The 26,650-nt window shown below is 35.9% G+C and overlaps 1 protein-coding gene across 16 annotated transcripts in view; it reads left to right on the top strand.

Annotated features, from left to right (window-relative positions):
- Positions 1 to 26,650, top strand: part of Dnm1l (dynamin 1L) — a 50,862-nt gene that overhangs the window by 11,126 nt on the left and 13,086 nt on the right. For 4 of the 16 annotated variants that reach the window (XM_085684876.2, XM_085684840.2, XM_085684829.2 and 1 more), the window contains exons 2-10: positions 8,801 to 8,966; positions 12,647 to 12,685; positions 13,842 to 13,888; positions 14,276 to 14,347; positions 16,352 to 16,438; positions 18,321 to 18,483; positions 21,918 to 22,038; positions 23,894 to 24,025; positions 26,104 to 26,310. In XM_085684876.2, coding sequence (XP_085541002.2) covers positions 8,801 to 8,966; positions 12,647 to 12,685; positions 13,842 to 13,888; positions 14,276 to 14,347; positions 16,352 to 16,438; positions 18,321 to 18,483; positions 21,918 to 22,038; positions 23,894 to 24,025; positions 26,104 to 26,310 — 1,034 coding nt within the window. The remainder of the gene's footprint in view (positions 1 to 8,800; positions 8,967 to 12,646; positions 12,686 to 13,841; positions 13,889 to 14,275; positions 14,348 to 16,351; positions 16,439 to 18,320; positions 18,484 to 21,917; positions 22,039 to 23,893; positions 24,026 to 26,103; positions 26,311 to 26,650) is intronic. The other 12 variants (XM_085684885.2, XM_085684828.2, XM_085684860.2 and 9 more) reach the window with 3 other exon arrangements.

Below are 26,650 nucleotides of genomic sequence, written 5' to 3'. Positions count from 1 at the left end.
GTGTTCCTTGCGCTTTACTCACAACCGTTAGAACAAGGAGACAAACTAAATGCTCGTCAAGTGATGCTGCAGGAAGGTGTTTAGCTAGCAGCTACCCGCCTACTGGGGTGAAGCCCCATAGACTATTTACCTGGATGTGGAAGACGTCCGGCCCCTTCCTCTCTGCTTCCCCTGGGCCCTGTTTGCTATTTGGTTTGCTTTGGATCTGATCTTTATCCATTGTTTAAGCAGAGAATCCTTACTTTGTAAGTTTTACCTTTTAATAAACACCAGTCTATTTTTTAGCTTTTTAGTGTGGGATTCCTTTTTTAAGCGTCCAATCACTCTGCCTTCAAAGTGATAATGAAAATGTGGTATATATACATGGTCTTAAGGATGATGAACATTTTTTAAATACTTTGTAGCCACTTTGATTTACTCTGGAGAACTGACTGTTTGGATCTGTTGTCCATTTTTGAATGAGTCTTTTATTGGTACTTTATTTTTTAATTCTTTATATATTCTGGATATTAAGCCTCCTTCAGAAGTATAGCTGGCAAGATTCTCTCCCGTTCTGTGGGTTTTCTCTTCATGCGATTGTTTTTGTTTTGTTTTGTTTTTTTGCTGTACAGATGCTTTCAATTTTATGAGGTCCCAATTGTCAGTTGCTGGTCTTAATTCTTAGGCAAATGGAGTCTGAATCTAGAACTTGTTTTTTATGCCTGTATCCTGTAGGGTACTACTCATGTTTTCTTTTAGCAGTCTTGGCATTTCAGAATTCGCATTTAGGTCTTTGATCAATTTCAAGTAGTTTTTGTGCAGGGTGATAGATATGGAACTCATTTTGGTTTTCTACGTGTGGATGTCAGTTTTCTTAGTATCATTTCCTGAAGTTTTGGTTTTTCTCTAGTCTATGTTTTTTCATCTTTGTCAAATATCAGAAGATGGCTATAGTTACATGTCCTTAAATCTGTTTTCTTTGTTGTTCTACATGTCTTTTTGTTCATTACCATAATGTTTTTATTACTCAGGCTCTATAGTATATTTTGTAATCTGGAATGATCATCCCTCTAGAAATTTTGCTCAGTATTGTTTTGATTATCTGGATATTGTGTGGTTTCATATACATTTTATAATTTTTTTCTTTCTATTTCTGTGAAGACCAAGATGGATTCTCTGAATGTGGCTGGCACGGGGACTGTCTGAGAAGCCATTGATAATGGCACTGGACTTGTCTCCTCTGCATGTTCTGCATTTTTGGGATCCTAGTCAGTTTGGATGCTCACCTTCAAATGATTGATTTTTGTAAGTTGATTCTGTATCCTGTCACTTTGTTAAAAAAAAATTCTGGAGGGACTTTTGTCTCTTATATATGGTATATCATCTGCAGATAGGGATAATTTTTATTTTTTTCTCTTGCCTTATTGCACAAACTGGTGTTTTCTGGAATAGGAATAGTGGATAGCACTGTCTGGTTACTGATTTCAGTATGATTGCTTTGATCCCTGCTCCCATATAGGGTAAATGTTGGCTGTGGGTTTGTCATCTATAGCCTTCATTATGTTCCTTCCAGTCTTTTTCTAGGACTTTGATCATAAGGACATATTAGATTTTGACAAAGCCCTTTCTGGATCTATTAGGATGATAATTGATTTTTGTCTTGGGTTCATTTATTTTATTAAATTATTGACTTGGGTGTGTTGCATTGATGTTTATCAGGGATATTGATGTGTAGTTTTCTTTGTTGTGTCTTCATCAGGTTTTGGTATTAGGATGATACTGGCTTCATTATGGAGTTAGAAGTACTTCTCTCTCTTTTTCCCTTTATTTTAATAATTTAATAAGTATTCGCTATAAATCTTTAAAAGTCTAGTAGAATTCATCTAGACTTGTGTGTTTCATTTTGTTGTTGTTCGTTTTGCCATTTTTGTCTCATTTCTTATGGGTCTGTTTAGGTATATGATCTCTTTGTTTAACTTTAGTGATTTGGATCAATCTAGAAATTCCTCCATTTCTTTTTGGCTATGTCAGAGACCACACTAGGTCCTAGGCCTTTAAGCTATAGAGCCTGTCTTCATGACCAGATGTACATGGCAAAGGAGTTTCTAAGTAATCATGCCTTACATTTTATTGTGCACCTGGAATTGGAATGACTGTTGCCTGGAAACTGTTTTCCAACTTGTACTGTATTTAAATATGCTGACAGTAAAACCATCTGGCATCAGACCTTCTAATTTGATCCAAACCAAGTAAGTCAGGCTAAACAAAGTTTTCATTCTCACTGTTTCTTTCCTTGTCTGCCATGATGCTTGCTAGGTCCCCTGCAATGCCCTGATGCCTGTGATGAACTCAAATGGGACAACTGGAGGAAATGTGTGTACAGTGCAAAAGCCGAAATGTAATAAATACTGAATTTGTGTTAAAGTATATGAAGAATATCCATGGAACTTTTTTGTAGCATTGTAAATTTCAAATCAAAAACTTGGAACATAGTCACACCCAAAAAGTGAAACATTGGTAAGAATAAAGAGTCTCATTATAAGCCAGTAAGCATAAAACATTGCATTTGAAAAACCCAGAAAGCCCTTGAGCCAGAAGGCACGCAAATTTAAGCAAACTGTTTATGACCGTGTGTTGAAGTAGCAAAGTTCATAGCAAACTGAAAGTAGTTTGGTTCCTTCTTATTTACACAGCCTAAGAGTGCTTAAAATCTGTATGCTCTTAAATGTAACAGCTTAAGTGAAGTAGGTCTAAGGAGCTAATAAGTTACTGGAGTCTATGTACACCCATACAGATTGCATCAATTTAAATAATAATGTGTTGGGGTTTTGTTTTGTTTTTTGTCAACACAAGCCTAGGGAAAGAGGGATTGAGAATATACTTACCTAAAATTGGCCTCTGGGTGTTGTAAGAGGCCACTTGTTCATTTCCCAACTGCCCAGACTCCTGAAATAATCACACAGAAAACTATATTAAGTCACTGCTTGGCCAATCACGTAAACGTATTGCTAGCTAGTTCTTACATCTAGAATTAATCCATTTCCATTTTTTCATATTTTACCACAAGGCTTGTGGCCTACTGGCAAGGTTCCATCTGGCAGCTCATGTCTTTCCTCTCTGGTGGTTCCATGGCATCTCTCTGACTCCTCCTACTCTCTCCTTTATCTGCTTGGAATTTCTGCTTTGTCCTATTCTGCTAAGCCACTGGCCAAAGCAGATTTATTTATTCATTCACCAATAAAAGCAACACATAGATAGAAGGACTTCCCATATCATCTGGGAAAGTCTGTAGGACATCTTCTTAATGATTGATGTAGGAGGGCCCCATCTCATTGGCAATGGTGCCATCCCTGGGCAGGTGATCCTGAGTTATATAAGTGGGCTGAGGAAGCCACAAGAGGCAAGACAGTAAGCAGTGTTTCTACATTGTTTCTGCTTCAGTTCCTGCCTTGAATTCCTGTCTGAAGTTCTCTTCATGCTGTACCTTACCTGTAAGCTAAAATAAAATAAAAAGGGACTTCAGACTAAAACTAATCAGAAGAGATAAAGAGGGACACCCCATTCTAACCAAGGGAACAGTTAGCCAAGAAGAAATTACTATCTTAAAGATATATGCATCAAATCAGGATTGCCCAATTTTATTAAAAATGTACTACTGGCTCCGATAATCGAGGTTCATGCCTTTAATCTCAGCTCTCAGGATGCAGAGGCAGAGGCAGGTGGATCTCTGTGAGTTCAAGGTCAGTTTGGTCTGCATAAGTGAGTTCCCGGACAGCCACTGCTATACAGAGAAATCCTGCCTTGAGAAACATACATACATACATACATACATACATAGTATGCTGCTGGACTTAAAGACATAGAGTAGCATCAGTTAGCTTATAGTAAATGACTTCAGTACCTCAGTTTCTCCAGTAGACAAGTCATCTGGCTATAAAATAGGTAGAAATGTGAGAATTAATTGACATCATACATCAAATGGACTTTAAAGACATCTACATAATATTCTATCCAAACACCAAAGAATACACATTCTACTCAGCAGCACATGAAAGCACATGGAAGACCACATGCTGGTCTACTTTAGACCAAAACAAATAAATATAAATTTTAAAAGTTTGAAAGCACTCCTTGTGTCCTATCCTAACATAATTCAATAAAACTTAAAATTTACAGGAAAAAAAAACCTCTAGTAAATAGCAGTTTCATAGAGATTAAAGTACTACTTTCTAAATGATGATTAAATCAAAGATGAAATCAAGAAAGAAATAAAAAGACTTCCTGGAACTAAATAAAAATGAAACGACAATAACCCTGTGGCAAACAGACAGCAGCCCTATTTGGAAAGTGTGTAGTTCCCAAATAAATACATACAAGGGGGCTTTTTTTTTTTTTATGAATGCCCAGCTTTAGTTTGCCTTATTTCTAGCCAGCTTTTCTTAACTTAAATTATCTCATTTATCTTTTGCCTCTAGGCTTTTATCTTTCTCTATTTCTGTTTACCTTTCTTTACTTCTTAGTCTGTGACTTGCTGTGTAACTAGGTGGCTCATCTCTGGAGTCCTCCTTTTCTCATGCTCCTCCATCTTTCCTTCCCAGATTTCTTCTCCTTTTTCTCTCTCTGCCTACTAGCTCCACCTATCCTTCCTCCTACCTGGCTATTGGCCGGCCATTCAGCTCTTTATTAACCAATCAGGTGTTTTAGACAGGCAAAGTAACACAGCTTCACAGAGTTAAACAAATGCAACATAAAAGAATGCAGTGCATCTTTCCATCATTAATATTTCACAGCATATACAAATGTAACATATCTTAAATTAATATTCCACACAGGAGTGCAAATAAATGGCTTAATGATACAACACAAAAAAATTTAGAAAAACAAGAACAAATTAAACCCATTCAAAAGCAAGAAATAATAAAAATCAGAACTGAAGTAAATGAAATTGAAGCAAAAAAAAAAACAATACAAATACTCAAACTAAGCTGGTTCTTTGTGAAGAGGAACAAAATTGACTAACCCTTAGCTCAACTAACCAATAACAGACACTAAAGAAATTCAGAGTATTATGAAAATATTTTAAAAACCTGCACTCTGTGGAACTGGGAAATCTAAGTGAAAGGGTTGATTTTTCTAGATTCATTGAATTCACTGAAATTAAGAAGTCAACAGCCCATAACAAATGAAGAGATTGACATAGTAATAAAAAAAACTTCCCAGCTTTTTTTTTTTTTTTAAGGCCAGAACTAGGGCCATATGGATTCATAGCAGAATTCTACCAGACTTTTAAAAACAATACAGCCAATAGTTTTATTTCTTAAACAATTCAGAACAATAGAAACAGAAGGAGAACTCCCAAATTCCTTGTACAAAGCTTGTGTCACTCTAACACCCAAACCACATAAAGATTGAACAGTAAAAGAAAATGGCAGGCCATATTCCTGAGGAACATATAATAAAAATACATAATAAAATAATTGCATACAGGATGCAGAGATACTTCGAAAAGACCATATACCTGACTATATATATATAGCTTTTTCCTTGAAATGCAGGGATAGTGAATACTTGCAAGTTAAAAAAGGAAATCACAAACATGGACTAAAAGACAAAAATCACATGATCACTTTCAAAAGATACAGAAATAACCTTTGAGAAAATTCAACATGCCTTCATGATAAAAGCCCTAGAGAATGTAGGGCTACAGGGAACACAATAAAAGCTACATGTGAAAACACTACAGCCAACTTTTAAATGGAGAAAAGCTTGAAGCAATCCCACAGTCAGGAACAGAACAAGGATATCCACTATGTCCACTCCTTTTCAATACTGTGCCTCAAATACTAGTTGAACAATAAGCCAAGAGAAAGAAATTAAAGGGACATAGGTAGGGAAAGAAGTCAAAGTATCCTTGTTTGCAGATACTATAGATTAGAGATCTCAAATATTCTGAGAAATCTTCTAGAAGCCATAAACAAATTCAGCAATGTGGCAGGATACAAAATTAGCTTGTATTCATCAGTAGCTTTTTTGTATACCATCAACAAACATACCAAGGAGGTCATGAACACAAGAGCCTCAAATAAACCCAACCAAGGAATTAAGGGCCTCTATAATGAAAACTTTAAACATCTGAAGAAATAGAGAAAGACACTAAAAAATGGAAAGGTATCTCATACTCAATGGTTTAGTAGAATTAACATTGTAAAAATCAACTTAAGAGGCAGAAGCAGCTGAATCTCAGTGAGTTCAAGGCCAGCCTGGTCTACAAAGCACTTTCCAGGACAGCCAGGACTGTTACACAGAGAAACCCTGTCTAGAAAAACAAAACAAACAAACAAACAAAAATGACCATTCTCCGAAAGTTATTTATAGATTCAGTGTAATCCTCATCTCATTCTTAGCAGAACTAGATAAAACTATCGTAAAATTCATACAGAATCACCAGAGACCCAAGATAACTAAAACAATCCTGAGCAAACAAAACAAACAAACAACAAAGCCCTACAATGTTGGAGGGATTACAGTTCCAAATCTTAACATATATTATAGAGCCATCGTAGTAAAAACAATTTAATATTGGCACAAAAGTAGACATTTACACCAGTGGGACAAAATTAAAAACACACATGAGCATACATAATTCCAGCCACTTAGCATTTAACAAAGACACCAACAGCATATGCTGGAAAAATGAAAACATCTTCAAAATATGGTGCTGGGAAAATGATTCCACATACAGAAAAATGAAATTAGGCCCATGTCTATTACCTTGCACAAAAATTAACTCCAAATGAACCAAAGACCTAAACCTGGAACCTAAAACACGGAAACTGCTTGAAGAAAACATAGGTCGTGCCCTACATGATACAGACGTAGGAAAGGACTTCCTGAATGGGGCTTCATTTGCCCAAGAATTAAGGCCAACAATTGACAGGTGGGACCTCATGAAACTAAAAAGCTTCTGCACAGCTAAAGAAACAGTCAGGTGGGTGAAGAGAAAGCCCACTTCTGGGAGAGACTCTTTGCCAGCTATACATCTGACAGAGAATTAATATCCAGAATATATAAATAATAAAAAATAAACAAAAAACAAATTTATTCTAAATTTGGGCTTGAAATCTGAATAGAGAGTTCTCAGAAAAAGAAAAAAAATGGCTAAAAAATCTTGAAAAATGTTCGTTGTCCCTACTAATTAGAGAAATGAAAATTAAAACAACTTTTAGATTTTATCTTACCCCAAAGATCAATGGAACAACTGAAAGATTTATGGCGGTGTGACCCTGGCAGGTCCCATGGCGGGATGGCGGGTGGGAGACAGATACTCCATACAGAGAGAGCTTGAGTATAGAGTTTATTTAGTGGGTACTGGGAAGGGTTTAGGAGTAAGGGGATTATGGGGTGGGGGAAGAAGGAGGAAGAAGGACAGACTTGGGAGGGGGAGGACTGAAATCAGCTTTCAGCTTGTCTTGGTGTGTGTGTGTGGGGGGAATTGGGCGTGGGCGGAGCTTGTCTTTTAAAGAACAGGACAGGAGGGTACCCAGGTTGAACAGGGAAGCTCAGCAGAATTACAACAACAAATAATAAAGGGGGGTACAAGATTGAGGGTTCCTTCATTCATTGTTGGTGAGATTACAAACTGGTTTAGCCACTGTAGAAATAAGTTTGGAGAATTCTCAAAATCTAAAAATAAACCTACCATATGATCCAGCTATACCACTACTTAGCATATGCCTAGCAGACTCGACATTATACTCCACAGGTACTTGTTCAGCCATGTTTATTGCCTCCTTATTCATAGTACTTAGGAAAGGAAACCAGTCTAAATATTGTACAACTGAGGAATGGATAATGAAAGTGTGGTAGATATATTATGTGGAGTGGGATTTAGCTGTAAAGAAAAATGAAATCATGAACTTTGCAGGTAAATGGATAGAAATGTGTGTGTATGTATGTATAGATACACATACTTTTTTTTTTTTTTTTTTAGTGAGGCAACCCCAGGCCAAGAAATACAAATGCCAACATGTTCTTTCTCTAGAAAGGCTAGCACCAAATCTTCAGCTATGAGTTAGCCTGTAGTCACTTCAGAAACTAGGAAAGTAAACAAGGACCATTGCTTCAGTAGGGGGATTGGAGAGCAATAGAGAGGGTAATATCAGGTTACAAGTATTCTGATCATGAATCAACTCTTAGTTAGGGTTTCTATTGCTATGAAAAACACAATTTAGGGAGGAAAGGGTTTATTTAATCTTACAGCCTTCAAGTCATATTCCCTCACTGAAAGATGTCAGCAGGAAGCTAGAGCACCTTCTGCCTTGCTCCCTGTAGCTCACTCAACATGCTTTCTTATACAACCCAGGACTACCTGCCTATGGGTAGCATTGTTCCAGGGAGCTTTGCACTCCCCATCAATAATTAATCAAGAGAATGGCCTACAGACTCACCTATAGGCAATCAGATTGAAGTATTTTCTATTTTAAGATTTCTTTCTCCAAACATCTTTGGCTTATGGCAAGTTGACAAAAACTAACCAGAGAATTTAATGTCTGCTCACTACATTAAAAAATATAGTTAATAATGTTCCATTTAAAGTGAAATAGTTATATATTATTAGTACCTATAGCATATAGGCTTTAAGATTTGGTTAAGAGAGTGTCAAAGAGTAGAATAATTTGGAGCAAGGAACTGTTTTTTATGTATTTTAAGTGTGGGCTTTTGTTTTCTCTGAATTTGAGTTCTTCAACTTGTGTGTGTTGCTTTGTTAGTAGAATCTGTTTAGAGAGCTCATTTATTTTGCTCTCGTATGTCCTGTTTTCAGAGCAGTGGAAAGAGCTCGGTGCTGGAAAGCCTCGTGGGGAGGGACCTTCTTCCCAGAGGGACTGGTGTGGTCACCCGGAGACCTCTCATTCTGCAGCTGGTCCACGTTTCACCAGAAGATAAACGAAAAACAACTGGAGAAGAAAATGGTAAATTTCAGAACTGGAGTAAGAATTATTTTAAAATGTTATTCTTTTTTGTCTATTTTTAAGATAATGAATTTCAAGTAAAAAGTTGACTAGTAAATTGGAAATAGTGGCAATAGTAAAATCAGAAATCTTGTGGAGTGGTATTAATCTTTCATATAAAATAATTTTTATTGATTTGAAATGCTGAACAGTTTTGGTAATAGTCCCTTTTGAATAATTCAGCTTAGTAAACTATCTTTAAATAGAAATTAATTACTTAAAGTAAAAAAAGTTCCTATTTTACTTGCCATTTTTTTGGCTCATCATGTGCTCACTAATTTTGATTATACTTTCCTTTAGTCTTAAGAGAAGGGCTATTACTTATAGAAAAATTTCTTGGTTTTGTGAGACAGGGTAGTCTAAATTAACTTCAGAATCTAAGGATGACTTCAAACTTGAGATTCTCTATCCTCCTGCATCTACCTAAGTACCTTCATTACAAATGTGCTGCCATGTCCAAGTATAAGAAGAGATTAAATGTTTAAAGTATTACTAATTTTTATTCTTCTTAAATAGTAAGGCTCACCTCTATGGCATGTACTACTTGTACTTTTCTTTTTGTTTTGTTTTTTCGAGACAGGGTTTCTCTGTGTAGCCCTGGCTGTCCTAGAAATTCCTCTGTAGACCAGGCTGGCCTCGAACTCACAGAGATCTGCCTGCCTCTGCCTCCTGAGTGCTGGCATGAAAGGTATGTGTCACCACTGCCTGGCCTGTTGGTTTTTTTTTTAAATTTTTTTTTTAAATAGAGTATATGACTAGTAAGACCAGAGTATGAGTATAGTCATGACTGTATATAGCTGGATCTTTAAAAATTAAGGTATTTTAAGAAATGTTCTCTGTTAAAAAATTTTAAATTGTTTATGGTACATATATGCATCCTATATTAATCATATTAGTAAGATTTGAAATGTTGAAAGTAGTACACCCAGTGATCCTTTTCAGTTCAGGGTCTGACTTAGACTTGTGTACTCTCATTTTGTGGATGTGCTCTACCTTGCCCACGGTGTTTGTGCAGAGCACCAACTGGAGAGCTTTATCCTCAGTGCAGTCTCATTGTTTATCTTCTGCCCCGAGGTGGGGTGCTACTGTGACTTCTGGTTTTCTCCCTTCGTTTATCATAGAAGACATTGTGGTGATGACTCTAATTTTATTAAAATAGGGGAGAAACCTGTCTTGAGCATCTACTATGACTTTAAGCAGGGACTCCAAAATAACTGAAGAAAGTTAATGAGCTTGTAGATATTAGTAAGTATATTTTATAATTGACTGTCAGCTAAATAGGAAACTTTTTAATTGCTAGGTATCTTCTTGATTACTAGTATTTATTTTTTATTTCAGTGTTTATTATTGAAGGGTTTTTTTTGTTTTATTTATTTTACTTTGAGACAAAGTCTTGCTACATAGCCCTTACTGACTTATAATTTACTGTGTAAACCAGGTGGCTTATCATTTGCAGTGATCCTCTTAATACAGACATGCATGACTATGCCTAGATTATTTAAAGTTTGAACCTTGAATTTAATCATTCTTGACGACCCTGTGGCTTAGCCTCAAATATCTAGAATAAAATTTTTAGAATTTCATCCTTACCAATTCCATCAAACACATTGCCTAATACCTTAAACCAAGACTTTCAGAAAGTATATGATTCTAGGTCACCTTTTTTTTTTCTTAGCCATTTTGAAAGGGCAGTTTGTCTATCAGAGACTATTTGTAGATGTCATGTTTTCTCAAATCAGGTTTTATTTGTTAAAAGAAAGAGTAGACATGTCAGTTCCTTGGTGTCATTTTGCTTTATATGTCCAGCATGTTTTGTTGATGTGTGGGCAGGCCAGTAAAACTGCACTTTTTTATCTGCAAATATATTACTCCTGAGCTTAATCCCTGTTACATATGTACATTTCCTTACATGTAAAGAAAAATATATACTGTATTCCACCCTTCTTTGAAGTGATAGCACTTTAGAGTATAAAATAAATACTAATTTGAGTATTAAATTTCAGTCTTATTCTACCATAATTCTTGGCTTTTTTTAAAAAAAGAAAAAGCTCTTTTTACTTCTATTTCTATTTATGTGTGAATATGTGTGCAGATGTGGTATGTGTTTGTTCTTGTAAATATGCCCTAGTCATTGGACAAGTTGGGGGCATTGGTTATATCCATCTACCATGTGGGTCCTGGCAAGCCTAACTCTGGAAATGAGGCTTGCCAACAGAAGCCTTTACCTCCTGAGCCACCTTGCTGGCTCTTCTTACCTTCTTATCAAAGCCACTTTCTCCTTTGGAAAAGCAATTTAGGCTTACCAAATCATTCTGGCCTTGTAGAAATTAAGAGCTAATGGAGCAGATCAACATACAGTTTGGTTTTAAAAAACATGAACAGGGGCTGGAGAGATGGCTCAGAGGTTAAGAGCACTGACTGCTCTTCCAGAGGTTCTGAGTTCAAATCCCAGCAACCACATGGTGGCTGACAACCATCTGTAATGAGATCTGGTGCCCTCTTCTGGCCTGCAGGCATACATGGAGGCTGAACACAGTGTACATAATAAATAAATAAATCTTAAAAAAATAAAAAAAATAAAAAAACATGAACAGTGAGAGAAAATAGTTGTAAAGAAAGCATCACAAAAAAGAAAAGAAAAAAGCCCTCAAAAAGATAAAAACAAATCCAAGACTTTTTTGTATATGGTTTTTTTTTTAAATTTTATTTTACAAATTTGCTTTTGTGTATTTACTTTTTATTAGTTTAAAGTCATGAAGGGTACAGCCTCACAGATTCTGTGTCCAGTGGACTTTACAGGAAGGTTGCTTCAGAATTAGGCATGAACCGTGCCACTGTTGTGATGGCCCGAGTTCCCAAGATTACTCTTCTTTTGTTCAGGTTTCCTCCAGATGTCAATGTTGTTTTTAGCTTTACACACATAAACACATCTCTTGCATTTAAAAAAAATCCCTTTCATATTGGGTATAAGAGCGATAAAAACTTCTTGAGGTTTTATACATAAGAGAGCCCCAGTTATCAATAATGTGTTAAGAACAGTGTATTCTAAGATGAAATAGTAATTTTAACCTGAGGACTATGAAAACTGGCTTAAATACTTTGTATTTAATGAATTAACAGGAAGTGCAAGAATTGTGACAGTAGATCCTGTTGGATTGAGGTCATAAATTTAAAGACTTAATGTTTTGTGGTGTTTGCTAAACGCAAAGAAAATACCCTCAGAAACAGTCATTTTTAGCAAATAGGCTAATTGCATTTATTTACTAATTTTGAAGGGTTCAGGGGATGTGCTTGTCATATCTCCTGTGCTCTTTTAAACCAGACACTTTATCTTTTCCTGCAGTAGGCTTTTAAATAGTTCAGGCAAACTTTTTGAGAGCAAAATAATTTTAATGCATTTAGAATTAGCAACAATAACATAATTATAATGAAAATTTGTTTACTAAAATCCTTAAAAAGTCAAAGCATTACATACACTATGCTTTGCATATAGTATATAAAAATATATTTGTTCCTACAATTCTACTAAGTTTTGAATAATTAAATGCTTATATGCATTTGAAATGTAATCATGTTTCTACACATTTAAGTGTTTTAGAAGTTTAAAGTTTTAGGGATAAGCACTAAAATTACTTTGTGCTATTTCTCTTTAACTACAGACCCTGCTACATGGAAAAACTCAAGACACCTTTCTAAAGGTTTATCCATTTGTTTTTAGCCCTTCTTTTCTAGAATGCGTGCATGTGTGCTTATGTACCCTTCCAGGCTGTGCGCATCGTTTTCCTTCCATTTTTTATTTGCCTGTCCACATTGACTGCAGGTTTTAGAGGTTTTTGTTAGTGTTTTGGCATTGCATTATCATGCAAGCTTTTTTGGTGGTGAATTTACCTAGATTTTTACAAAAACATAATCGTGAAGACAGTGAAACTTTTGTATGACTAATTAAATTAAAAATAGCCCTGTGGTATGTGATACTGCCTCTGTGAGTTCTGTAACCTCCATTAGTCTGCTCCTTCAAAGAGCCTTCTTGGAAGAGGGTGCTAAGCTTCAAGTAGGATCTGATTTTATGTTAATTCCAACAAGATCTAAATAAATGTTTATGAGAATATCTTATTTCAGGTGACTCCTATGCATTAAACATTTTAAATCATTAAGCTATTTTAAGCTTCCGAATTTGGTGGGAGTAGAATAGCTGTGCTTGGGTAAGATGTCAAGAGGAGTAGACTGACTAGAAACTAGCAGGATGCCGGGTCCTTGCAGTGCATATGTATTTCTATTTTTATTCATATCATTCATTGGCCTTGAGAGCAATCACCTTGACAGTGTGCACTGCAAGTAGCTAATGCCCTGTCACTGAGAGCTTAATATATAGCCAACAGAAAACCAAATAAAAGACAAAGATTTTTTTAAAATGGGAAAATTAGCTTATTTCATTTGTATGTTGCATGCATATTTTAAACTTTAATGTTGTGTACACATTTGTTATGTATGATTTGCTTTTGCATTATTCTTTGGGATTCTTAATTTTTCTTCCTATAGTTCTTCAAATTTTTCGCTGGATAAACTGCTTTCATGTATAAAATTGTTGAAAGAAATGATTAGTTAATCCTAATCACAAACCAGTAGGAAATGAACAATTTGTAAGAACTAGATTTCAGATGCTGGGAGTACTTGCAGGCAACTCTACTTGAAGTTAGGCCTGCCTTTGTAGTCTATGCTGAGCTTTAAAAAATGCGAATGTGAGACAGTTGGTATTTTGTTGTTAGTGAAAAAGCAGTTCACTGTGTTAGTTTTTAATTCCTAACTATAAAACCCAATTTCCAGTCTCTAAGAAATGAGTTTTTCTTTCTCTAGGAGTTGAAGCTGAAGAATGGGGTAAATTTCTTCACACCAAAAACAAGGTAATCATTCAAGAATATAAAGAAATTATATATAGAAAGTAACATTTTGTAGGATAGTAGGGAATATAGTTTCTTACTGGCGATGTTTTTCTTGAAATAAAACTAAATTTGTTTACTTTGTAAACTTTTTTTTTTAAATAAAATAAAACTTGTCTCAGTAACATTTTTAGCCTCAGTTTAATATGACTTGATCCATTCTAATTCGGAGATTTTTAAGGGCTGTAAGATCAGGCAACTTTGAAACAAATCTTAGAAATGTATATATACATGAGAAATTGTGAACTAGTCTTCTGAAGTAGATCTATATATATTCTTTAAATGTGGCCTCCACCCCTTAAGAACTGATCTTATTTAGAATATGATTCTTTTTGTTTCAACAATTTTTAGCTTTACACAGATTTTGATGAAATTCGACAAGAAATTGAAAATGAAACCGAAAGAATTTCAGGAACTAATAAGGTAGGCACTGTTTAAGACCTGGAAGACTTAAACAAAAGTAAATATATTGCTGAACATCTTCTGTATATAATAATATGTAAGTGCATTGCAAAGTCTCAATCTTCTTCCCTCCAGTACTGATAGTGAATATGGGGACTAGTGCATGCTAGGTAAGCGTTCTATCACTGAGCTATATCCTAAAGCCTTTTTTTTTCCTTCTGAGATAGTGTCGCACTACATTACTTACCTAGGCTAGTCTTGACTTGGGATCTACATGTTTGATCTTCCTAAGTAACTGGGAATTAAAAACCTGTGTGTTGCCAGGCTTTGTTTATTATTCATAATCTTTCTTTAAAAACTGAATACTTTACAAACATATAAAAAACTTAGCTGAATAATTATCTTTGTGTAAGTTGCAGTGGTTTATATCTGAATTCCCAGCATTAGAATTCCCAGCATTATTATGCATTATAATGCTGAATTCCCAGCATTAGTTAGAGGCAGGAGGAGCTAGCTACACACACAAATAGTTTCATAAACACCAAGAACTAGGGACATAGCTCCTTGATAGGCCATTTGTTTGGTGGGAAGTCTGGGTTAGATCTCCGGCAGCACACACTGTCGTAGTTTCTTTTCTATTGCTGTGATGAATACTCCAACAAAGGCAACTTAAGGGAGAAGGTTTATTTAGCAGTTCCCAGATACAGTCCATCGTGACAGGGAAGTCACAGCAGCAAAAGCTTTTGAAGCAGCTGGTCACGTTATGTTCAGTGTCGGAAAAGAACATTGAGTGCATGGGTACATACTAATTTTGAATTGTCTTTTTCCACTTATATAGCCGAGGTACCACTCACAATTCAGATGAGTCTTTCCAATTCAAGAGTGATAAAGACAGTCTTCTACAGGCATGCCCTTTTCCCAGGTGATTCTAGTTTCTGCCAAGTTGACAGTTAACACAGATTATCAGACACAAACCTACATGTACACATGCGTGCATACACTTACACACCTTAAAACTTTCATACATGTAAAATATTTATATTTTGCGATATTAATTATATAGTACTTGATTACAGTAAAATATTTACTTTCTAAGAATGTGAGAATTTAAATCAAGTATTCTAAGATACCTTTAATGTCACAATCGCTCTCATTTAAATCATTTTTGTGCCCTTTATTGTGAATCTTTTTGTTTATATTGCTATTCTGTGTTATCTGGAAGAACTTTAAACCTCACAAGTGATCCTGAGCCATTAGTAATATCCAGTATATATTTGTTGCCAGGTCTTGTGATAACAGAAATTATTTCCTGACAGAAATGCATTTTTGCAGCTGTTTTTTGACCTGTTGAAAATATTTGCCTCTTTTCAGTGACTGTTTTGCTCACTGTCAGACTCTAAGCTAGTACCTTGAAGTCACTACTGTTGCCACCACACTTTCTAAATTCCCTACACCAGGTTGAGCCTGGATTATGACAGTAATATAGCTAGATAGGACTAGATTATATCAGGGATAACTTTTTGTCTCAGGGGTCTGAAAATTGAGGTGCTTTGCCTGAGCAAACTCTCACTATATGTGTACACTTTTGTCACTTGATGTTCAAATATCTGGGATTAAATTCATGGGCATAGCTTCTTACCTGTTCCTCTCTCAACTCAGCACCATTAGCTCAGGAACATCATTTTGGATAAATGAAATGCACTGTTCTTTTGTTAAGTGTGTAATATGTTAAGCCCTTTTAAAAAATGGCATGTGTGTGTAGAAAAGGAAGTGAAATCATTTAGGGAGAAGAAATTTTATATATTAATGGTATGGGGTTGGATAGGATTATAATCCTTGTTTTTATGATTGGCTACCTTCTCATTCATGTTTCATTATGCTTCTATTACTGAAAAATTTTAGGAACTATAGTTTTAATAAATATTTTAAAGCATCTAAAGTCTATGTACTTGAATGTAGTTTACTTTAGCATTTCATTAATTGAAATTCAATGCTGATTGTAATATATTTGAAACTCATTTTTAGGGAGTAAGCCCTGAGCCAATCCATCTTAAGGTTTTCTCACCCAACGTTGTAAATCTGACACTTGTGGATTTACCAGGAATGACCAAGGTAAGGAATATCTGTTGCTCATGTTTTCATTTAAAGAAATGTGTTTTTTTTTTAACATTAACCTAATCTGAGAATGATGAGTTGATTTTGCAGTTACTGTTAATATCAGAAAGCCCTCCTTTTTCCTTAAAATGCTTTCTTTACCTTGGTTCCAGTATATCATAGTCTAGAATTCTGTCTACAGTCTCCCTGGCCACCCCTTTTTCCTTTTTCTTGCTGGTTTCTTGCTGTCCCACCATAGTCTGTGAACAGCTCTTTTCTTAAATCTCTTGTGCTTTTTAGGTACACAAAACACAATCTAATTAGATTGATAGTATATAGCTTCAAGTGCATGAGTTTGAATATTTTGACATTCAGATTATTTCCAAGTACATTTCCATCTAAGCACTTGGCATGCACATTTAAATGTTTTAATAAGCATTACAGCTTTGCTATATCTAATAACAAATTTCTGATCTATCCTTTAACTATATTTGATCCATTATCTTCCCTATCTTCATAATTGGCAATTACATTGTACTGATTGGTCAACCAAAACCTTATAATTGTCCTTAATTTTTCTTTACCTTTTATCTCCCTTTCAGCAAATCTCTGGGCTTTCCTTATTTTTAAACTATATCCAGAATTCTATTACCTTTTTACATATTCATAGCAGAGGTAGCCATTGTTATTTCACTTGGATTAGTATGAATTACAAGACATATAATAGGTCTCACTTGTTTATTTTTATGAGCATTAGTGTTTTGCCTATATGTATATCTGTGTGAGGGTGTCAAATCCCCTGGTGATGGAGTTACAGACAGTTGAGAGCTGCCACATGAGTGCTGGTAATTGAACCTAGATCCTCTGGTAGAACACAGTGCTCTTAACTACTGAGTCATCTGTCCAGCCCCTGTTCTTAACTTTTAAGTAACCACAGTATTCTATTAAAGTGAAAATTAGATTGTGTCATTTCTTGGCTTAAAATCTCTTCAGAGACTTTCTAGTTGTCTCTACTGAGAATACTGAGAGTTACAAGTCTACTGAGAGTACAGCTTAAGTTCCTGGAAATATCTACTCCTGTGTTATTCTCTTACTTTATTAGTTTATTTCTCCAACTCAGGGTGGCCTTTAACTGTCTGTGTAACTGAGGATGACCTTAACTCCGTATCTTCCTACTCCCAGATGCTGGGACTATAGGCCCCCCTGTTAGGTTTTTCTATTTTTCTTCTCTAGTTGCTTTTGTTCTGGGTTTCTGCTCTTACTGTTCACTCAGTATGGAATGTTCTTTCCCCCAATATCTATATGTACTTCTCTTTACCTTTAGTTTCTGCTTAGTCATCTAAATTTTATTATCTAATTGAGGTAGACCCTGATTATTCTGTTTTAAAACGTCATTTAAAGCAAGAATTTAGAAGCATCATTCCCTAACCTGTGTTCTTGATCTCCCCATATACCTCTTGGGCCAAATTGTTGTGTCTGTGTAGTATTTGCCTCTTATTTAGTAGAACAGATGCTCTAGGAAGGCAGGAACTTGAATCTCTTCATTTTATTGCTGTGACTTAACCCAACATGTAGAAGAGTGCCAGATGCTGTCACCATACATTGAATGAATAAGTGAATTCACCTGACAGATAGTGAGTGAATGAATGAATGAATGATCATCTGTATGCAGTTGATACTCAGTAGTCCTTGATATATGATTTTTGAAGTAGTGAATTTTTTATATTTGGAAGAGTTACATTTTGAGGCTTCGCACATTACAAGATTCCCAGGTACCGCTATAGCACATTATTAATTTATTTTAGCTATTTATAAGTACAGAAACACTTGTATTCTATGAATTAAATTTGTGGAGAAAGCTGAGTTGATTTTGATTATTGCTCATCTTTGTTTGGTTTAGGTACCTGTAGGTGATCAGCCAAAGGATATTGAGCTTCAGATCAGAGAGCTCATTCTTCGGTTCATCAGTAATCCCAATTCCATCATCCTCGCTGTCACGGCTGCAAATACAGATATGGCAACATCAGAGGCACTCAAGATTTCCAGAGAGGTAGATCCAGATGGTAAGGACGGATGTTTTGTTTAATGAATATTTGATTTACCATGGTAAATCTTTCCTTAAGAAAAGACTATTATTGAAAGGAATATCTCCAATTAATACAGATCTTAAAATGCTTTCTATTTTTCCCATCGTTTTAAACAGCAACTAGAACAGAAAACACTTGATTGCTGTAAAGGGTAGGCAAAAATACTTCCTATAAAATCTTTATTTTCAGTACCTATCCAATAATTTTAACATTAAATTAGTTTGTAAAATGGTTTTCTTTTATTTGTGTAAGTGAAATTTCAGTTTTTGAGTAACCAACATTGAAGAATACATAACTTGTCAGGTGATGGTGGCGTACACCTTTAATCCCAGCACTTGGGAGGCAGAGACAGGCAGATCTCTGAGTTTGCAGCCAGCCTGGTCTACTGAGCAAGTTCTAGGACAGGCTCCAAAGCTACAGAGAAGCCCTGTCTCGATTAAAAAAGAGAATACATAAGTTATAATTGTATGGATTATTATGATACAAGAAATAACTATAGAATCTCCTTTCTGTCGATTAAAGCACAAGACAGACTTAGTCTAGAGGGGTCCCTGAAGGTATCTTTTTTTACAAGATACTCTTTATCCAGATTGTAACTCAGTGATACTTAGGATAACAGAGGCTTCTCTCAGTCTATATCAAATGCTAGCTTTGTAGTGAGTGGATAATTGGCCCATAAGGAAACCATTTTTTCACCTAAATGTTTGAAGATCAACGTCTGTGTTATAATTTTTCTCCTACTTTGAAAAATAATTTTAAATAAAAATTAAACAACTGTTAATTAAAGTTTTCATAAATAGGTATGGTGGTGCACACCTGAAATCCCAGCACTTGCTAGTAAGAGCAAGAAAGGGTCATTATCAGCTACAGTGAGTTTGTGGCTAATTGATATACATAAGACCCTGTCCCTAAATAAATACACTAATAAAATAATCAAGCAATAAAATGGACATATATTTAATCTAGTAATCTTTTTTTTTTTTTTCCTTGGAGGCAGTGCCTCACTATGTAGGCTTGGCTGACCTGGAACTTGTTAGATGATCTAAATTGGCAATACATTACAAGGAAATAATGTAATATTAATATGTATATTAGTTTCCTAAATTAGTGTATATTACTATCAAATACATTTATTAGCATTAAAAATATATAGTATCAAAATTTAGAAGTGGTGCTGGAGAGATGACTCAGTTGGAAAAGTGTTTGAAGTGCAAGAATGAAGACCCAAGTACAAATCCCTAGAAGCCAGGCGCATCGAACACCTTAGTAACCCAGTGCTGGGGTTAAAGGAAGGAGGACAGACCCCTGGAGCTTACTCTTCTGCCACTTTAGCCAGTTGGTGAGTTACATCAATGAGAGACCCTGTCTTAAAGAATAGGATGGAAGGCAGTTGAAGAAGATATCCCATGTATGGACTCCACATAAATACACATGCATATGCACATACACACAAAAGAAATTAGGTGCAATTTAGAAGCAACTTCTTAATGGGGATAACACAGTGTGAGACGACAGTAAGTGGTGATTTTGTAGGTTTGGAACAAAAGAGAAAATGTTTATAACTGAAAACTGCCTATTCAAAGTTGTACCTGCCTCTGCTGGAATTGTTATGTATATTGGTGTAGAGTGTTGCATTTACTTTGGGAAAGGAGAACAACTTTCTCTCTTTGTTTTTTGTCTTTTGCTTTTTGCTTTTTAAGACAGGGTTTCTTTGTGTAGCTTGATATCTTGGATCTTATTATGTAGACCAGGCTAGCCTCTGGCTCCCAAGTGCTGGGATTAAAGGTGTGCACCACTGCCCAACTATGGGAAACAACTTTCAATCAGCAATCCCATGTTAAATTTTCATATGAAAACCTCTGGAGCCTGGAATGCTCACTCACTGTTACACCAGCATCCAAGAGACTAAGGTTAGCCTGGGCTAATGTCCACTCAGCTCCCGTTTCAGAAATCAGGGGCTTAGCAGGCGATGGTTTTAGTGGGTGATGGTTAGCAGGTGATGGTTTATTGAGTTATGGCTAGCAGGTGATGGTTTATTGGGTGATGGTTAGCAGGTGATGGCTAACAGATGACGGTTTATCTTGTGATGATTAGCAGGTGATGGTTTAGCCCATACAGGCTCTTGCTGCCAGATCTGATGATCTATCTGAGTTGGAGGCCTCAGCTACCTCATTGTTAAAGGAGAAACAAACTTCTGAAAGTTGTCCTCTGACCTCTGTACCTGCGGTTGTATTTACGTGACCCTTCCACTCCTTCCACCTCTAATGAGTAAATGAATTAAAGAACCCTTTGTAGGACCGGAGAGATGGCTCAGGTTAGGAACACTGGCTGTTCTTTGAGAGGGCCTGAGTTCAATTCTCAGCAACCACATGGTTGGCTTATTACCATCTGTTATGAGTTCTGGTGCCCTCTTCTGGCCTGCAGGGATAAATGCAGGCAGAACACTATATATATATATATATATATATATATATATAATTTTTAATAAATATTAAACTTTGTCTACATACATTTATGATTTTATTTATATTTTCCCCAAACTAGAAACCTATAAACAACTCAAATATTTTTCAAATCAAGAATGAATAGCCAGATTAGTACACCCATATAATAAACAGCACTGTTGAACAGTGAACTGCTCATGTCTGCTACAGTGTGGACAGCCCTCAGGTGCGTCATGGTGAATGAAAGAATACAGAAGTAGAACTGAAGGACATTTTTGGTTGCCTAGTAAAAGAGTATTGTGGGGAGGTGAACTGTTAGGATTGAGGTAGTATGTACTTGTCAGAAAGAACAGAATTAGAGTCTGGTCGTGTGGTTCACTAATATAATGAGTGCTTAGCATATCCAAGGCCCTAGGGCCCCCCCTCCCCAGCACTGCTAAAGGGTTGGGCGGGGGACAAGATTACACACCACAAATAGTAAATATTAAACAAAATTTTAAACGGTTAGAGGTAATTGACCTAAGAACTAATAAGAAATTACTTACGGAGCTGGGGAGTTGGCACAGTGGTTAAGAACACTTGGTAATCTTGCAAAGGAACAGAGTTTGGTTCCCAGCACCCACATCAGTCAGCTCACAACTGTGTATTCCACTAGCTCCAGAGGATCCAACTCCCTCTTACGGCCTCTTCTCATGCACATACATAGATACCCACATATATATAATTTTAAAAAGTTATTTTTATAAATTACTCATGAAAACAAGTTTTAAGATTGTATACCATATTGAAATTTAATATAAAGTACTAGAAGTAAATATTAGAAAATATTTCCAAAATGATGGAAGAGGCAAAGTGTTAGGTAGAATTATAGATGAAGATTTTCCTTTATTAAATGTAATGCTTTTTTCTTTTCTTTTCTTTTTTTTTTAATGGATCTCTCCTCCCCCTCCTTTTTATACTTACCAGGACGCAGAACTCTAGCTGTAATCACCAAACTTGATCTCATGGATGCGGGTACTGATGCCATGGATGTATTGATGGGAAGGGTTATTCCAGTCAAGCTTGGAATAATTGGAGTAGTTAACAGGTTAGCAATTAAAATGGAATAAAGGTGCTGGAGGAGTTGGTTTAGTGGTTAAGAACAGTTGTTATTATTAAAGAGGACCGAAATTCAGTTCCCAGCACCCACATTCAGTCACTCAACTACTTGTAACTAGAGCTCCAAGGGATCCAGTACCCTTTTTCTGTTCTCCAAGAATACCATGTGCATGTATAAACATGTATGCACATTTTCACATAAATAAAAAAAATTTAAAGAATGGAATAAGAATCCCAGCATTCTCACTTCAAAGCAAATCTGAATTTTTGAAAATCTGTCTGAAATGTGGTGCTGTCCTGTTTTCCCCTCTTGTTCTTAATGCTGGTGTTGCCGCAGGGGCCACTGCACTGTAAAGAGACAAACACCTCTTTGAGTATTTGGGGGTTTGGTGGTGGTGGTGGTGGTTTCTTTTTTCAAGTATTTATTAGCATGTATATGGAGGTCAGAGGACAACTTGGCAGGAGCCAGTTATCTCCTTTTTCCATTTGGGTTTTGGGGTTTAAATTTATGTTTCAGATTTGGCAGCAAGAGCTCTTACTCAGAGTCCCTTCAGTGGTCCTTTTGAAAACTGTTCTTCCTCTCTGATTTTTCCCATGGAAAATGTTTCTAAGGTTCAGTGCCATAAAATGGAAGATGATTTAATAATTAACCTTTACTAATTCTTTCATATGACTTAAGTTATGTATGAGAATGGTATTGGGTAACAAAAAAAAGTATTATCTAATTTGTACCCACTCACGACAAATGAAAGGTGGTGGGATTTTAATGATTGTTTTTAATCCCATATCATTAGTAATGCAATGTAATTGCCAGGATGTGACTTGGAAACTTTAAAGATATATCCTAAAAATTGCTGGTATTAAAAATTATAGAAAAGAAACAACTATTGTTGAGGGCTTATGTTTTATACATTCTACAGGGAGCAGTTAGCAATGGCATCCTTGGAATTCTCAGAGTAGCGCCTAGTGGGAGGCAGTGCTGTCTGTGCTCAGGTGACAGTCTCTCTTAGGTCTCTGTTTCTGTACAGTAAGGAAACCGGTTATCTGGAGACTAAGTGCTAACTTTAGTTGCTACATAGTCTGATATAATAGGGTTTGGGTCAGTTTTAACATCTCAGGTCCTCAGGTCATTTAGTTGAACTCCTCGTTTACCTTCCAGAGGACCCAGGTTCAATCCCAGCACCCACATGGCAGCTCACAACTGTTTGTAACTCCAAGAACTGACACCTTCTCACAGACATATATATATATATATATATATATATATATATATATATATATATATATAGGCAAAACACCAAAGCACATAAAATAACTTATTGAGAGAAAATAAAAGATATTTTGTTAAGTGATATCTAAGGTTCATTCCAGTTGTCTGTATACATTCCTTTCTCACTGAAAGACAACTTGCAGACGTTTCAGGCGATCATGTGCTGTATATACTACTGCATCCTGTACTTGTAGGTGATTACACTTCAAGTTAACATCTTTATTCTTGGTAGAATTTAGTCACCCTCCAATAAGTAAAACATAGCTGATTAAGCTATGCTAATATTTTTGTATCAGTCTACAGCTTCCTGAAGGATACTGCCTTTGTGCATAGGTTAATAGTAACAACAAAGCTGATACTATTCAGCTGAAGTCAAACAGTTCCAATCTTGACTTTCTGCCTTCCTTGGTGGGTTCATTGGCTGAGATGTCAGTGCTCTAAAGTATAATGACGCCTGTTGTAGAGAACCGCCTTGTTAGAAGTCAGGAAACAGTATCTGGTGCTGACACTCAGCCTGAGCGGAGAAAGACGGCAGTGGCTTTGGTTGAACAAGTTTGCTATTTTTCAACCATAGGAGCCAGCTAGATATTAACAATAAGAAGAGTGTGACTGATTCAATCCGTGATGAATATGCTTTTCTTCAGAAGAAATATCCGTCTCTGGCCAACAGAAATGGAACGAAGTATCTTGCTAGGACCCTGAATAGGTAACATTTTCACCTTTTAAAGATGAAATGTTTTCATTTTGCCAACAGGTGTCTTAGAATGTTCCTATTTAATTTCATATATGTTTTCATACTGTTCCTTAAAGTTTCACTCCTGAATTCTTGTAAAGCAATGTCTATATTTATTGGGATGTTTGGTATTAAATCATGTAGTCTGGAATGAGTATTCAAATAGTTTTCTTAATTAGGAAGTGTTTTTTTAATTTTCAGTTCAACCTCATTTCCCATTACTATTATATGGTTAAATACTCAGTTTATTCAAATAAAACACTTTCAATAGTATTTGCAATCAAGTAACAATAGCAACAAATCTTTGGGAAGCCCATCAAACAGAGTTTACACTTTGTTTTGAGGCCCAGGGGGCTCAAGGCCCAGATCCTTTGGCATGAAGATTCCCAGTTGATTTAAAGTTAATCTAAGTTCCTGGATGGTGTAGAGGTAAATTTGCATATGAGATCTTCTTTTGTCCTTAACCTCTAGGCTGCAGATAGCACTAGCAAAATCATTTCACTGTCCGTGCACCCACAAAGCAGTGTCAGTGATTTGGGGCTTGGAAATGGATGATAGCCAAGGAGTATGTTCATTCCTTTATGTAACTCATAACCATCTATGCTCGACTTTTTGAAGTGTCACCCAGTGAATATCAAAATGCTCGTCTGTTTTATGTGGCCCATAAGAACAGCAGCAAGCTAACTGGACAGCAGCAGTGGCCATTGTGGAGTAAAGGGAGCTTTGGGGACTGACGCCAGGAGGGCAGTGGCAACCGCAATAACCTGACTGAGCAGTTAGGAAATTTTTGACAGTTAATTGGATTTTGAACTTTACTAAGATATCAGGTGATTTCCAGATATTTAGATTTTAAGAATTTAATTAAAATCTTCAGTTATCACATGACATACTTTTTAATTTAGAATTTCTTTACATTTATTCATAATAGAAATAACGTTATTCCATACCTCCTATTCTGAACACCTACTGATGTAGGAACAAAAAGGAACACCATTTTCTCTTATCCGGTACATTGAAGGCAGAAGAACTTGGATCTTAGATTTATTTACACTGTTGTAAAAGGTTATTAAACCAAAATTCTAGGTAGAACTGTACTGAGTGGCTTACTTTAGACTACAGTGACATGAAAATAATGTGCCTTGTTCTAGTTTTATTTGTGACTTTCTTCTGACAATCACTACAGTTGGTAGGCTAAAAGCATATGCCAAAAGCATTGACCCAAACAGCTACTTTTGTGGGGGTTTTGTTTTGCTCTTTTTTAGACTAAGGACCTCTAATCTAAGTTTGCTTCATTTCTCATTCTTGTGATATGGGGGCTAAAAATTTGTTTACTTATTCTTACACGGTTACTCAGATGAACAGAGTTCTTCTGGAAGAAGATTTCTATAGGGTTTTCCCCACATACCATATAAGTAATTCTTTGGTAGATTGTGACTAGCTGTCCTGCAACTCACTTCTGACACTATTTATGTAGAGACAGCATCACATCTTATAGGTTAAGGTCTTGATTTTTTATAGAATTTCCCTTCTACTTCAGATGTCAATTGTCAGCAAAGGCTGTAGACTATTTTTCTTAAGAGCTATAATCACTGAAATAGGAAATAGGCCTCAATGAACATTTTGTTTATGTTTACTCATGTACAATAAAAGATTAGTGTAGAGGATACAGGTAGAGCAGTTAGAAGAGATAGATAAGGTGAGGTATAGGATATTGAAAAGTGAGCCAGGGTTTTATGCCTTATCTGGGCGTGTCATGCTCCAGAACCTTGCAGTAAGTTTCATGAACTCTGCTTGAGTGTTCATGGTAGCTTCATTATATGGATATGATTGATTACCTCACTGTCCATTGGTGATGAGTTTAATTGGGACTGATCCTCCCAACCCTTCTGTATTATCTTTCTGGAAGCACACACCAGTCCTCAGATACTTTGAAGAGACTTTAATACCTGGGTACTAGGAAGATTTCACCTTTATACACATTTTTCATTGCCTTGTTTGAAGTATTAGAATACTTAGTTTTATGCTAAAATCCTGCTTTTCTGATCTTTTAGGTTGCTTATGCATCATATCAGAGATTGTTTACCAGAGTTGAAAACGAGGATAAATGTCTTAGCTGCTCAGTATCAGTCTCTTCTAAATAGCTATGGTGAACCTGTGGACGATAAGAGTGCTACTTTACTGCAGCTTATCACCAAGTTCGCCACCGAGTACTGTAACACTATTGAAGGAACCGCAAAGTACATTGAAACCTCTGAGCTGTGAGTAAGACATTGTTGTGAAGATTTGGTTACTTGGAATGCATATAATCTTGAAATTACTTAAATTTTAATAGTAGAGAAGCTGGCTCAAGAAATTTTGAGTTAAAGACAAAAGAAAGACATTTAAAGGGGGTAAGAAAGAAAGAAGTCAAACTATCTGTTTGTAGATGACAGGATTCTTTTACTTAACAGACCCCACTAAGTCTACTAGATAACTTATAACCTATTAAACATAGTAAAGTCACACAATAAAAAATTAATATTAACAAAGATCCTTCATATGTATCAACCATGTGCTCTCAAACAAATTAACCCCATTCAAATAACTAAAAATAATTAT

This window comes from Myodes glareolus, chromosome 2 (genome assembly GCF_982192425.1).
Source record: "Myodes glareolus chromosome 2, mMyoGla1.1, whole genome shotgun sequence".
Taxonomy (NCBI): domain Eukaryota; kingdom Metazoa; phylum Chordata; class Mammalia; order Rodentia; family Cricetidae; genus Myodes; species Myodes glareolus.
The sequence above is the reverse complement of the archived record's forward strand: the minus strand, read 5'-3'. Positions and strand labels throughout refer to the sequence as shown.